General features: G+C 36.2%; 1 protein-coding gene across 3 annotated transcripts in view; it reads left to right on the top strand.

Annotated features, from left to right (window-relative positions):
- The window catches only part of LOC135839888 (uncharacterized), a 32,450-nt gene extending 17,154 nt beyond the window's left edge, over positions 1-15,296 (top strand). The window contains exon 4 of one of the 3 annotated variants that reach the window (XM_065356137.1): positions 14,480-15,296. In XM_065356137.1, coding sequence (XP_065212209.1) covers positions 14,480-14,811 — 332 coding nt within the window. In that variant the 3' untranslated portion in view covers positions 14,812-15,296. Of the gene's footprint in view, positions 1-6,161; positions 7,057-9,288; positions 9,864-14,479 lie in introns of those variants that run through there. The other 2 variants (XM_065356136.1, XM_065356135.1) reach the window with 2 other exon arrangements.
- The last annotated feature ends 794 nt before the right edge of the window (positions 15,297-16,090 follow it).

Genomic DNA, 16,090 nt, shown 5'->3' with positions numbered 1-16,090 from the left:
CCAGCACCGTTTTTCGCGATTTTCTCGCGAGCAGTTGATTTTACGTCGAAAATAATCTTATTTTTGCGTTCTACGTCAAATTTCCGATCTAGTGATGTATCAATTGTCCTTCTACCCCCAAGGGGGCGGGGCTGGAACCATTCAAAAAAGGGGGGTTTCCTGAAAAATACATAAAGGCTATAGGCGCCTAAGAGGGGTGAAATGGTCCCCGATAGTGTTCGAGTTGTTATCAGCATGGAAGGTGGGTACGATGGAGGAACTTACGCGTGGGAAATTTCAGATTCACATCCCCTCCCCTTTTTGGTGACCCCCCTTTTCTGAAATTTCAATAACACTTTATTTTCTCAGTCCCATTTTAACTGATTTTGAAAATTTTTCTGGGAGTTATGTATATCCTTAGTAGGTACTCCCACAAAAATTTTCAACCCCCTCCCCTCATATTTACATTTACCCCTCAAAACGGCGTTTTTTTCGTTTTTTTATGCCTATTAACAATCAAGATTGCGAGGTACAATTTTAAAAACACGTTTTTTGGATGTATTTTCGACCCCCAAAAATCATGTAGTTCTTTCAAAATTTTTGCTTTGGTGCGCCGTGCTGAAAAGTTGAAAAAATGTGTCTTAGGGGGGTGGGGGTGATTTTGAAATTTTGAGAAACATGAATATCAATGAGTAGGGTGTCGTTTTCTTATGATTCGATACCGCTGAGCACGAATATGACCTCAGATTTTCTGCTACACTCACCTACCCTTCTCCAGAGCCCCTCAGCCCCCTCAATTATCACGATTTTCGAAATAAAGTTTTTTTTTATGACATTGGTGTCGTTTTCATATGATTCGATACCGCTGAGCACGAATTTGACGTCAGATTTTGTTTTACACCTACACAGCCCCTCCGGACCCCTCAGTCTCACCCCTCAATTTCTAAGATTTTTAAAATAAATTTACTTTGATGATTTTCGTGTAGTTTTCTTACGATTTGATACTGCTGAGCACGAATATGACGTCAGATTTTCTGCTACACTCGCACATTCAACTGCCTCCATTGGATGCAAGGGCTGACCAATTAACCCCCCCCCCCCCCAGTAGCAGAAAAATATGAGCTAATTTGACTGGACTATAATAACAATTTGTGTTGTTTGAATCATTTAGCGGCAACTTCAACGACACCGGTACTTGTCATGTTGTATTGTAGTAAAGAGCTACTTAAAATTTTTCTAGTGGAGCCACAAATTTCTGGATTCTGGAGCGGAGGCACTCACAAAAAAATCTCCGGAGCCGGAGCTGGAGCTGGAGGCGAATTGCCTTCAATAAAAAATAAAACTAAAAAGGATGAGGAAGCACAACAATAAGTAAATTAAATATTGTGCTTCATTGGCAGTTCTCTATTTATATAGGTACTTAGTATTTTCATATCTCTCTTGTAATATGAAACTCTCTTACCCAAATTTGGGTATTTAAATGTGTTTGTGCCGGGGAGGGGGGGGGTATTCAAATCTTGAAGTCTCGAGTCTTGTTTGAAATCTATCTTCATATCAGAAAATGTACGTTTTTGTAGGCGGTGCATGGTTACGATCCTGTGACCCAAATAGGTGTCCGACCCACTTGAAACCCCTCGAGGACGTCTTTATGGGAGGAGGGGTTCAATTAAAAAATTATTGCCAGTGAGGTATATCAAAAATCAAAGTACAGGCCCACCTGAAATCAATTTTCTCGAAAAATTGAAGAAAAATTTTAAATATCAATAAACGGCCTCCAGATCACCCAAAAATACGCTCATTTTTTTACGGATGCTCGGACCATTCAGGCACCAAAAGGTGGGGCTGTACCCAAAATTTGGATTTTAAGGCACAAAAAATTTCGTCGGGGGCTGAAAAAAATTAGGATGTCATTTCAGTCTTCTCCCTTCACTACCTCTTTGCCAAATTTGAGCCGCATCAGACAATTTTTTCAAAATTTGTAATTTTTCAACTTGGCCAAAAAGTTATTTAGATTTCTGATCTGAGACAGTGAGACTGAGAGAATAACGCACATATGGACAACGTCAACACCTCATGAAAATGGTAGGAAAAGAAAAGATAACAAACAAAAATAAAACAAAAAACGAAAAAACAAAACAAAAAAAAGTATTTTCAAATAGGTAAATATTTTGTTCTTCAATACAAGTGAAAAAAAGTAACAAAACAATTTTTCTGGTTCGTATCATATTATGAAATTACAATGCGGTATGGTATATGCCTATGTGTAAAGAGAATTATTCGAAAAACATTGAAAACCCATTTGTCGTTTATATTGGGTTCAATAAGACAGGACAACAGTGTTATAGTTTTGAGTGTCCAAATTTTTCTGAAGAAAGGCTCAAAATTCTGAAATGTTCAATTACCTAACCTGCTACAACTCTTAGAATCAGCGTTCTCGCATGATAAATGTCAACTTCCAGAATGATTGAAAAAAAAATGAATTTTTGGGTATTTGTCAACATTTTTGGGAAATAATTCAAAACTTCACAGGCCTTCATTGGAAGTTATTTTATGAATACTCATGCTATGGTGAAAAGAGGGCAAAATTGGTACCAACTGGCAATGACTTGAAACGTTCCATTGCAAGTATTTTCACCAAACTTGGAAAAAATTATGCAGATTTTTGAAAATTTCGAGCAGGATACTAAAAAATCATTGAAGGTAGTTAGTCGTTTTTACATTTTTTTTCCAATTTTGAAATTTTTCAACTATGGAAAAGCGAAACAAACTGGACCCTGGCTAAGCGAGGGCGAAAACTCTTGACGGAAATCAGCATTCTGAGAAACAAAGCAACAGTTTTCGAATGATTTCTTTCTTTTTGTTTTAAATTCAAAAATTCAAAATTTAAAAATAAAATCAAAGGGGCCCAAGTGAAGAGAAGACAAAAGCTTTCGTAAATTAGCATATTGAGGGGTATGAAAACGATCGTTTTCTTAATTCTTGTGTGATAAATGAAGAAAGTTAGCTATTTTTGCTTCAAAATTTGAATGATGATTTAAAAAGAAGTCAGAATTGGAAAAAGAAAAACAATTCCAAATGTAGCTAGGTCAAAAGCTGTCAACTCAAAAATTCGTGTTTTGAGAACTTGAGTAAGTAAAAATAAAGTTTTTTCATGGTGGGAGGATACGCACAATGGGCTGTGAGCACCCTCAAAACGCCTGTAATTCAAAAACTTACAATGAATTCTAAAACAATGGTACAATAATATCCTTCCTTGGGGTCGCAGAATACTAATTTGACAATTTTTTTTGTACGGGCGAGGGGTGAGGAGGTGAAGGAGGGTGAAAAATTCAAAATTTGACAATAATGATGTTTGATATGTCGAAATTTATGTTTTTGAGGGTGTAGATGACGAATCTGACAATATTTTTTTCATAGGGGTGAAAGGTGGGGGATGAAGGGGGTAAAAACGGTGAAAAAGTCAAAATTTGACTATAATGATGTGTGATATGTCAAAATGTACCAAGTATGAATAATTCAAATGAAAGTAAGTTCTTTTCATCAATTTACTGGATTTTAGTTTTTATAAAGTGATTATAGAGATAAAATTCACCTTAAAACTCCGTTTTTTGCCTACTTGGCTGCATAAATTGGAATAGAAAAAAATTTTCGCACGTAGATGCACGAGAAATTCCAGTGGCTGGTAATACTTGAGATAGTGTATTTCAAGATGTCAATTGCCATTTTTGACCAAAAGTGACCCAACGACCTCCATAGTCAATTGTAGTGAAAAATCATGGTGACTATTGTTTAAATGTTACAAATTTTTTCTTACTGGGACTTTGACGACTCCCCAACATAAATTTCTTCATCCCCCACCCTTCACCCTTCCTTCACCTTCGAAAACGTACATTTTGACATATCACACATCGTTATGGTCAAATTTTGAATTTTTTACCGTTTTCACCCCCTTCATTCCCCACCATTTACCCCTACGAAAAAAATATTGTCATATTCGTGATCTACGCCCTCAAAAACATACATTTCGACATATCACACATTATTATGGTCAAATTTTGAATTTTTCACCCCCTTCATCCCCCACTAATCATCCCTACGAAAAAATAATGTCAAATTCGTATTCTGCGACCTCAAAAACATACATTTCGACATATCACACATCATTATAGTCAAATTTTGAATTTTCACTTTTTATACCCCCTTCATCCCCCTCCCCCACCATTCACCCCTACGAAAAAAATATTATCAGATTCGTGATCTACACCTTCAAAAACATACATTTCGACAAATCACACGTCATTATTGTCAAATTTTGAATTTTTCACCCCCTTCACCCCGGCTACAAAATAAATATTGTCAAATTCGTATTCTGCGACCTCAAAAACATACATTTCGACATATCACACATCATTATAGTCAAATTTTGAATTTTCACTTTTTATAGCCCCTTCATCCCCCTCCCCCACCATTCACCCCTACGAAAAAAATATTATCAGATTCGTGATCTACACCTTCAAAAACATACATTTCGACAAATCACACGTCATTATTGTCAAATTTTGAATTTTTCACCCCCTTCACCCCGGCTACAAAATAAATATTGTCAAATTCGTATTCTGCGACCCCAAAAACATAAGGGAGGATATTATTGTACCATTGTTTTAGGATTCATTGTAAGTTTTTGAATTACAGGCGTTTTGAGGGTGCTCACAGCCCACTGAGGGACGGAGGAGTTTATTTTTTGATTTTAACTTTGAATGTTTCTTGAATTTGAACAACAAGTGTTCTATATGGGAGCAAGGGCAAAAGCTCTCAGAAATGTGTAATTCAAGTTCTAGGAAGGTCGACAAATGAGCCTTTTCCGTTTTCCACAAAATTTGGTTCAAATTCCAGAAAGCAGAGGAAAATTGAAAATTTGAAAAAGTCTCATTGAAAAGAAAAATAACTAAAGGACTTCGACTTTTGTATAAAATTGATGAAAGCAGGACTTTAGCAAGACTACAAAGACCCATCGGTAAAAAACAAGACTGTTCAAACCCCCACCCCCCCCCCCAAAACAAACCCTGAAAAAATTAATTTAGTTGCCACTGGATGATTCAAAGGAGAAAAATTGTTTTGATTTTCAATATTCAATAAGAAAAAAGAATTTTTGCCGCGGCATATTGCAACACTGACATTAATTACCATGGGTCAAATGTCGCATGGGTCAAATGTCATTTTATTTTTATATTTTACTGTGGGTCTAATGTCGCATGGGTCAAATGTCCTACTTTGTTTCAAATTGTGGGTGAAATGTCCCATGGGTCAAATGTCTCTATTTTAAATTTCTGTGGGTCAAATGTCCTATGGGTGAAATGTCGATTTATTTTTATATTTTACTGTGGGTCTAATGTCGCATGGGTGAAATGTCTCATTGGTATTTTGTAAACATGGATAAAAACCTGGGTGAAATGTCCCATGGGTCAAATGTCGTTTTTTAAAAATGGCGAATTTACGAAATCGTGGGTGAAATGTCGCATGGGTCAAATGCACAGGGGTCAAATGTCCTGGTCCCATAGCGACCACATATAAAATTTTATAAAAAATACCCAATTATTTTTTATACAAAATTTGTCTCTATCAAACTGTATACAACTGCATAAAATTTTATACAATTGTATACAGTTTGATAGAGACAAATTTTGTATAGAAAATAAGTGGGTATTTTTTATAAAATTCTATAAAACTTTTTTTCCCGGGGTATTACACCACACCAATCACACCATACGCGAGAACGAGAGGAAAGGGAAACCTAAAATGAGAACACATTTGAACAGCGAGTGACGTTCAGGAACGAACAGGATGGTGGAAAAATATCAATCTCCCTAAAATTTTTATTTCTGAATAATCGAGGAAGGGAAGGGCGTTATTGAGAAAACAGATGATGAGATGAACTAATTATAACTAACTCGAAGCACCATTCCAAAGGGTATATTATACTCGACTCGAGCTCGAGCTCGACTCTTGACAGCACGAACATACTTAAATTAAATCAGTCAAAGGTTCGACTTTTACTTTCCACGTTTGGGTTAAACAACCAAGAACGACTGCAATGCAAAAAGCAGACCGCGTAGCCGCCGATTTATCCTCGTCAGGTACAAACGGATATGCTCAGCTTTCTTTTTTTATTTTCATGATTTCAGGTCGACGACGCCATTATTTCCGCCGGGTTTTTCCGGTGATCGCCGGCGTTTACTTGACTATAACGGCCGTCTTGATACCGGTAGTTTTCCAATTTATGGCCATGATGGGCGGCAAATCGTTCGTCGTTGCCAAAATTGCCCTGATTTTCGCCATCCTCAGTAGCGTTAGTAAATTCCTAGCCTCAGGAGACCACTCGCATTCTCATCAGCATCACCACGCGCCACCACCACCGTCGTACCATCCTCCACCGGCGTACCACCCTCCTCCGCATCCACCTCACGAATCACCCTCTTATTACGAACATGCCCATCCGCAACAATGGAAAAAATCCGATAAACGTTTCAAAAGAGTACCGATTAATTATTCCTATTATACTGTAGAATAAAGCCACCGTTAAAAGTTTTCTTCAAAAATTACCTACCTACGTTTTTCATAATTTTTTACTGCGGTATCGTTTAAAAAGAAAATTAAAATTAGCGTGTTTTTGTGCGAAACGTGACAATAATTAAACGAAATCGTTCTTTAGCGGAAGAAAGAGGCCGTATCACATTTTTTTATTTTTTTTATTTTTTATTACGTAGTAGATGAAAAATTGAGATTTATGAGATTGAGAACTACATAATTTGGTTGTTTATCGAGTAGGTAGCAGAAATTCGTTTGTAGAGATGGCAAATTCATATAAGAAATCAGAATCAACACGACATAGTACGCACGTATAAAAATCTAAAGCGTAAAAAAAGAACAAGAAAGAAAAATTCATGTGGCCCAAAAGTTTTCATCGAGGATTCTCCAAGTCTCATCAACGCATAGATAATACATAATAGGTATTATTTATTCCAAGTTTGTTTTTTTTTTTTTTTTTTTATATTTCTCTAAAGAGATATTCAAATATTTTCTAGAATTGAAATTCTGGGTGTAGGAACGGAAGAGAGGGTGTGGGTTAGAGCATACAAGTTTATCCAATTTTAATTCAGCTCTATTTATAGTCACATGACAGAATTGTTTTCAATGAAAAACTATTAAGTATGTAAAGGGTGCCCAGAAATATCGAGTACCCCTAAAAAAGTTTTTCATTAAAAATATAGGTTGGCAACGTGAAATAGATGCATAAATGATTGGTGGAATGTTATCTCTGCAGTCCAACAACCAATCATGTGCTATCATTATTACTCGTATCATTCACTGTGACCAACCAAAGTATTTAGTAGAAAACTTTTTTAGGGGTACTCGTACCTACATTATGCTTTTAAAACTACAGTGAGCGTAGATTTTTTCATCTCGAGGGGTTCAATAATTTGGAGTACAGGGGATTGAAACAAAAGCAAAAACATGCAATAAACATTATAATATTCGATGCATAGGTATATGATTGTATCTATCACAATTTTTTAGTGAATCCAATTCAAGAAAATATTCAAGGTTCTTTCGCATAGATCCCTTCAAAGTTGAGAAACTGAAAAAAAATTGAATAAAAGTCGTTGACAATTTTTCGAAGATTCGCAATCCTTACGCTAGAATTCCTTCAAAGAACCTCGAAAATTTTTGAAGAATTCATTTTATTCTGTTTTTTTAGGGTGACCGGGAGGCGTTTTTTCTTTAAAAGAGAGTAATATTACTCGTAGAAGAAATTCTGACGCAGGAATTGAAAATTTTTGAAAAATTCTCACCAACTTCTCTTCTATTTGACTCTTTTGGTTATTTCAATTTCTTTGAAGGACGACGAACGTTGATTAGAGTCTGGGGGTGTTTTTTTCCTTCAAAAAAGTAAGTTGATGTAAAGAAGCAACATTTTGTTCACTATAAGTAGGTATGTACTTGGTTTTATCTACGATTACCGGCTGACCTGTCAATCAAAATGGCCGCCATCCATTTTGTTTGTGAGGCCAACTTTTTTTTGCTGCCAAGTTTGCTTTAAAATGTTGCTCGAGATGTCACTTTTTAAAGTGAAAAGTAGTCTCAGATGATCGGTGGGGGGGGGGGGGTGCAATACTCCGCATTTGCCATATGGCAGACTCCAATGAAAGTATTTACTCTGAAAGAATGTCCCAAGATTTGATAAACAATCCGCATCGATCGTCATAAATCTCAATTTTTCATTAAAAATTTGGGTAAACTTTGGCTGGGTTTTGAAAATTAAAACATGGCAAAATGTAATAAAGTCCATTTTTCCGAACGTTTCATTCGCCTTATCGTTTAATTTTACCGATAAATACATATTTTGTGTGTACTCGTATGAATGAATGTATGTATGTATGTATGTAATACGAAGATATAAGTATACGCGTTCTCGGCTCATTATATACCGATAAGGGATTCGATTTGAACGCCGTCGATCTGAAATCACGATATGGCGTCGTTTTCTCTTACAATTTTCAATCAATTTGTTCAACAAACATCACAGATGAACAGCTTTTCTCGAACATTTTACCAATTGGCGATTGTAATTTGAAAACGACGTAGTCTTGCCTAAAACACAAAAATTCATCTACAGCAGTAGCAGTGACGCCATAGCCTATGCCTATGCAATTATGCATTGATTGTATAAACTACATATTTATCTGCCCATGTGGCATTTCTACTGCTGTCGCTGCGGTGTCTCATGCCAACAACTAACTTGATTTGACGTCACTATACAATAGCGTTAATAGCCTCAATTACCAATAATAAACGGACATTGGCGAAGTTTCATTTTCGATTTTTTCGTATCCAAATCCTAAAACAATCGAATGAATTTCGCGTTGCTTCGGGTATATTCTTTCGCATATAAGAACAGGAGGTGTAAACGTCTCGACGTGGATTGTAGGTACACAATGAACACACGCCATTCTCTGCGAACAGTCTTTTATGACTCGATTGTGGTGTTTGTTTTTTCGGTTTGTTATTTTTGAAAATTGAAACCGATAACGTAGGTAACACGAAGCATTGAGAATGCGAATGCGAATCGAATAATTCGAATTCCATTTTCGTTAACTCGACGTATGTAGATACCAGATACCTCGCGAATTCTGCTGTTTCGACTGGACTTGTGCTCGTAGGCTCGTGTTCGCAACTTACGATTTACCTACTCGTACGCGTACTCGTACTCGTACTTATTGATTACAGAGTATTATTTGTTGATGATTTCAGGTCGTCGGCGACATTATCGTAGAGTGTTTCCTATAGTGGTCGGCGCGTATATGATCTTGTCGACGGTGCTCATTCCGTTAGGGTTCAAATTCATGACGTTGCTCGGTACTAAATCGTTACTCCTTAGTAAATTATCGTTGATGATCTCGTTGATGGGTAGCATAAAGAAATTATTCGGCTACGGTACGGAGGCGATCGTGCATTCGTACTACACGCCGACGTACTATCCGACCGCCGCCCATCCTCCGGCTTATCCTTCCTATTACGATCCTTGGAGGAGAGACGAGTTCAGAAAAATCTCCAATTACGACGAGCCCGCCATCGATTATTCGCATTTTTCCGAAGAAATCTAATAGCCTAGCTATACGCTATATACGCTATACACCCCGGCCTCGGTCTCGGCCTCGGCCTAGCCCAATAGCCGCGCCGCGCCGTCGGCCATCGCTTAAAATACAGCCTATATGACTTAAATGTAGATAGTTTTTATTTACAAATATTTAGGTAAAACTTGTATCCTACGTACCTCGTAATCGTATCGTAATTACCTAATAGATATTATTATAATAACACGTCAACGTGTGTGTATCTGTATATAGGTACTATAGAAATTAGGTATACCGATATTGTATATACGCAATACGCGTACAACACGCCCAAACTAAGCGAATTTCAAAAAAAAAAAAAACAACAACAGAAAATTCAAACACTTGGGTGCGAAAACGCGAAAATTCCTACAACCGCGAACCATATAACATACGATACAACTGCGTCAAACCATTAAACTTGAACGTCATTCTACATTATGTATTTCCAATTTATCCTACAGTACCAACCTATTCCTCCCAATCCTATTCCATCGTTTACCTACCTAAGTACCTATCTTACGTCAATAGCCAGCCACTAGCCAGGCAGAAAATTTGTACGAAAAATACACACTTGACTCGCGCACTACCAGCGTAAGCTTTCGAAATTATTAATACACGATTATACCATGCCTAGCCTAGCCCTAGACCCATCATCAGTGTAGTACACAGTACACGTACATATTCGTACCACAGTCCACAATACCTACGTCAAACCTTACAAAATTTACCAAAATCTATCCCCTAATACAATTTTTTTTATACTTTTGTATTCCCCGAAAGCCTTGTACAGTCATTTAGAGCAAAATCAATGACATACGTATAAGGAAGTACCATAATTATAGGCAAAAGGGAGATGTGGCAGCGTGAAAAGGAATACATTTTCAGCTAGTTTTCGTTTCCCACTCTTACGTACGTAGGTAACACTGTTTTCAACGACGAATTTACTCGTTTCTTCCATATACTTCCATTTTTCCCCACACACCACACACCACACCCCACACGACGACATAAGTAAAGCCTGGCAATCATCTGTTAGTTGCGATTGCGATTAATGAGCATTTCTGGTGGTGGTGGGGGTGATAATACGTCAATTATAACGGAAATGTATGTACAAGAGATACGATAAATGTATAGCATTTTACCCAATTTTTCTGCCCACTCGTTACATTATGTAGGTACTAGGTAGTAGGTACTTGGAATGAGTGCCTCTACCTACTACCTACCAAGTTACAAACTACGCCTTCGAAGAAAGCATCTAAAAAAAATTTACTTATAGCTTGAAAAATCGATTAAGATAACGATTATCGATGACTTCGAGGGCAGAATGAGTCATTTAGGTTAAAAAACCATACCGAGGGGACTAATTAAACAAGACTAACCTCCTTGTTTTACAGTGCGTGTGGGGGACAAAGGGAAGAAAAGTATATACAAAATTTTCAAACGTCGATAGGCTTATTCTTTCGTAAGAAATCAGAATAAATAAACTCCGAATAATTAGGAAATTTTGGCGAAAAAGCAGGATTTTTTTAGACATTGGCGCCAAAACATCAGGTTCTTTTTTAGCAATGTCGCTGCAAAAGTAGAATTTTTGGGAATCCTGACAGAAAGCCAGATTTTCTTGGTACCTACCTATTTTGGTCACAAGAGCAGGACTTTTTTTTTTTTGCGAGAATCACTTTCCGCATATTCTGATCAAAACATGGGTTCATTTTTCTGTAATTTTGGCACAAAAGGTCAAACAAATTTTTGGAAATTTTGACAGAGAGCGGAACTTTTTGAATATTTTGATTACCGAACATAGACAGTTGTTTTGCAATTTTTGAAAAAACAGAACTTTCTGGATATTTTGGCAAAAAAAATTAGTCCTTTTTTATAATTTTGGCTAAAAGAGGACAATTTTGGACGCATTGACCAAAAACAGAACTTATTTATTTTAGGCAGAAAAATCTTTATTTTTGCAATTTTGGCACACAAAGAAGAATTTTTGGTAGTCGTGGTAGAAATCAGTGCCTCCTGGGTTTTTTTGTTTTTTGAAATTTAGGCAAAAAAAGGACTTTTAGGATATTAGGGTCTAAAAACAAGACCTGTTTTTACAATTTTGGCACAAAAAGTAGAATTTTGAACATTTTTACTCCAAATAGCAAGATTTTACGGATATTTCGTTCAAAAATACAACCTTTCTCAATGTTTGGTAAAAACAGGACTGTTTTTTTGTAAAAATTGCTAGAAATTCACACTTATTTGCCCGCATTGCAAAAAATTCTCATTTCAGCCAAAATCACTAAAACTTGCGCTTTTTACTTCGAAGCTGTAAAAAAAGGACACATTTTGGCGAAACATCGGCGGAAAGTCCTGCTCTTTTGCCCTTACCTATTACATAAGTATAAAAAAGGACATTTTTTTGTTGTCAAAATTGCAAAAAATGATTGTTTTTTTTGGCCGAAATATTCGAAAAATCCATCTCTTTTTTTGTAAACATTTAAAAAGGGTTTATTTTTGGACAAAATATCCAAAAGGTCTTCCTTTCAGCCAAAATTTTCAGAAATTCAATTTTTCGCGCTAAAATACCGCTGAAGGGGGAGACGGAGCTTTCAAAGAAACAAACCAGAACAATTTTTCAAAGTTGTTACTTGTTGGCAATTCGTGACGAGTAGAAACAAATTTGCAGTCTCACGGGGAAACTTTCAAATTTTAGACAAATGTTTACGGAGTAATGCACGGTTGGGAAGAGGAGGAGGGGTTACGGGTTACATCGGCTCTTATTTCGATTATGATCTTCAGATCAACCGAGTGGAAGGCGGATCGAATGCGATGAAAATTTTCTTATCCCATTCCTCAAGTCTCTCACGCCCAAAATCGGAGTTCTCGTTTCGATTTATAAATAAAAAATATTCCACAATTGGACAAATTTTGGTCTTTTTTTGTCCATTTACTTTCACCCTGTACCTAGACTTTCTCCGGTTACTTCCTTTTCCAGACATTATTTACAAAAAAAACCACCAAGGTTTAGATCGACACTGACACTTGCACAAAAATTATTCGAAACGAAAAAAAAAAAAGGTGTTGGTAAACGCTGAAAGTAATTTGGTTTAAAATCCATCAAAATTACGATGTTCGGAACGAGTTATTTTTGAATACGTATAGTCGTACATAAATTCAAAAATAATTCGACGATCAATTCGAATATACCTAAATACATATAAACGACCAGTGCGAATTCGTAAAGCTTGAAAACAGTGTTAGCCCTACCTATACTAACTCCGCTGGATAGTGGATACCGGATACCGGATACCGGTGGAAAAACAATTTTAAAATTGTACTTTTGGTACGGTGGTGGAGGTATTCGACGTATCATTTCAACTTTTTACCGAGCTTAGCGAGAGGAGATACGTGCGTGATAAAAATCACATAGTACGTATGTATTTAGACGAGTAAAGCTCATTTTATCCGAGGAAAAAAAAATGTACTCGACAAAATGATTATTACTCGCGCGAGTGACGAAACATTTGTTTGTAAATATAAATTCCATCGAGCGTTTTCAAATCCCAACGACCTCCTTGATAATTCCTAAATACCTACTACAAAGTTCTGTCGTCGCCATTCCTCGTAGGTACATACTTTTTTTTTCTATTTTTGTCTAATGGAATAGACGAGGAGAAAAAAGTATTCAAATTATTACACTTGCGCTAACGTCGCGACCTGAAATCATTACGTTTAAGTCATCTTCGACAGGGCGAACGGAGCCGCACTGCCGCAGCCAGAGTCAAGTTCAGTGGTTCTTTAAAGTTTTCCGTTTTGAAATTAATCGCTTTAATTAATTACAAATCAGGTATCACACTTGTCTTGTATAAACGACGATTAGATAACTCGTACTCGTACTCGTAGTCGTAGTCGTAGTCGTAGTCGTGAAGGTAGGACCTACGTCAGAAAGATTTACATGTGTTTGTGTACGAATAGGTACGAAATGAGGACGACAAAAATGACATACACGACATAGAACTTGCACTAAGACGACGTCATAGTAAAATAATTACGTTAAGCGATAAAAATACGAGCTGACGAAGCACTACATCTACATTTATGTAGGTATATCTAGACCTATACTGCAAACCAACACTTAGGCCTCGTATTGCAATTAATGTACCTACTTACTTCGAAACTGTAATGCCTAATATTGAGAACCACTGATTTGACAAAAAGAAATACATGTATTTTTTACAAAAGCTAAATTTTCATCCATACAATTTGATAAGAAACTCGAGCCGATATTCCTCTCACGTGATGAAAAAAATAACCAACAATGAGGTACCTAACGATGAGTTCGAGCATCGAGCATTAGGACTTAGGACCTGACCCTGACCCAACGTACCATGCTTGTATTTTTGTCCAAACTTGGAAAACTGAATACCAAACTCACGAAAGATAAGAAAAGCCAAACGAGATCCGTCGTTCGTTGGCTGGCATTTTTCTGTTTTTTTCTTCAACTCGATTCCTCATCATTAGTAAATTGAACGATAAACTCATTCAATTCAAACGAAACTTATCTCAAATCTCGCATAGCAATATCGCAACACGTTTTATCGTAAAAGCCAGATAAATTCTCTCCACAGATGCGTAATATTTCTCTTCTTTTTTTTTTACCAAGCTACCTCAACGTTTACGTAGCCCAAGTTGAATTTTTGTCGAAATTTTCAAATCGAATAAAACTCGAAGCCTCGCCACAGTCACACCCTCTGCCCGTACACCCCGAATCTCTATAATCTTACCTACTCCTACTCGTACAAAAAACAAAATACTCAAGGTAATTTATTACGTAATGATTTCAGGTCGACGCTTGCACCATTATCGAAGGGTGTTTCCCGTAATTGTAGGAGCTTACATGATATTGTATTCGATTCTAATACCGTTGAGCTTTAAATTCTTACTGCTGCTAGGCGGTAAAACGTTACTCGTCAGCAAGCTGGCTTTATTCTTAGCCATGGTCGGAAGTTTAAAAAAATACATAGGTAATGGCGAAGATCATCACGCTCACTCGCACTATCCTCATTCCTACCACGAACCTTACTACCACCCCCCAGCTCCTTATTATCATCGCAAAAACGACGTCTCAAAACGAAAGGATCATTTAATATTAAGTAAAAAAATCCATCACAGTTAAGTTTGTAGTAGGTACTCGTAATAATAATAATACCACCACCACCACCACCACCACCACCTATTCATAGTGTTTGTGTACTGTGTAGGGAATCAAAAAACAATTTTTTCAACTATTCTTTTTAGTAATACGTGCCACATTTCTCCCTTTTTCTTTCATTTCACTTTCATTTTTATTTTTAAATGTAGGTACTTACCTACCTACTAACCTACCTACCTACCTACTTATTTTTAGTCTTTGTACATTTTTTGAGATTATTTATTAATTATTAATTAATCGCAACGATACTTTCATTTAGGTACCTATTAATTTGTACATTTTTTTCATTATAATTTATTTTTGTTCTGTAATATTATATAATAAGTATTTATTTTCATTTATCAACTTTCATTGATTATTTTTGTTTGTTTTAGACTTTCAATATTTTTTAACTGAATGTGTGATTGTAATAAAATTATGTGTCATTTAGGTACCTAATAAATTTAACATGCATTTCATTGACGTTATTTAGTTGTTGTTGTTGTTTTTTGTTTTTTTTTTTTGCTTCCAGTTGGTTGTGACACAAATATCGTACTTCTAGAGATGAATTACAATTTCATCGGAGCATCTGTTCATTAAATCGTTGAAAATTTTATTTGAAAAATTCATTTTTCAAAAAAGATATTTTTCGAAATTCGGAAAAAATCTCGAATGACTGGATGTAAAGGCCAGAATGAAAATTTGATACGACAGATTTCAACTTTGAACCCTTCCCTCGCCTTTTTTGTGAGAAAACAAGTTTTGTTTTTTCAAATTCTAAAATATGAGCATTTTGGTTTGATTTGATGGAATTATTTTCAGTCAACATAGACCTCCGGCATATGACAATAGGAATAATTGAAACCCCCCCCCGCGCGATCCTCTGAGACAACTTTTTCATGAGAGAGGACATCCTAAGAAATATTTTAGAGCCACCTTCTCAAAAAAAAAAAAGTTGTCCTTATTCGCAAAATTGCGACTATTTTGATTGACAGGTTAGCCGAAATCGCAGATTTTGCTTTTCAACATTTTACTCGCAGATATTTTTTGAACTAGACAAAGGTAGATCAAAAGAGCACGCAAAAATGTATCACTAGCCAAAAGTTCGAACGCTAAAGTGTATTTTTGGATTTTTGGCGAATTTAAAAAAATCAAATTTAAGCCAAAAATTAGAAAAAAAAACGACAAAATTTTACCAAATCGACAATTGACGTAAGTAGAAAGCTGAAATTTAGAATTACCTTATCTTTGACCAGTCAAATCG

This window comes from Planococcus citri, chromosome 3 (genome assembly GCF_950023065.1).
Source record: "Planococcus citri chromosome 3, ihPlaCitr1.1, whole genome shotgun sequence".
Lineage (NCBI taxonomy): Eukaryota > Metazoa > Arthropoda > Insecta > Hemiptera > Pseudococcidae > Planococcus > Planococcus citri.
Note: the sequence above shows the minus strand (reverse complement) of the source record. Positions and strands in the feature narration are given on the sequence as shown.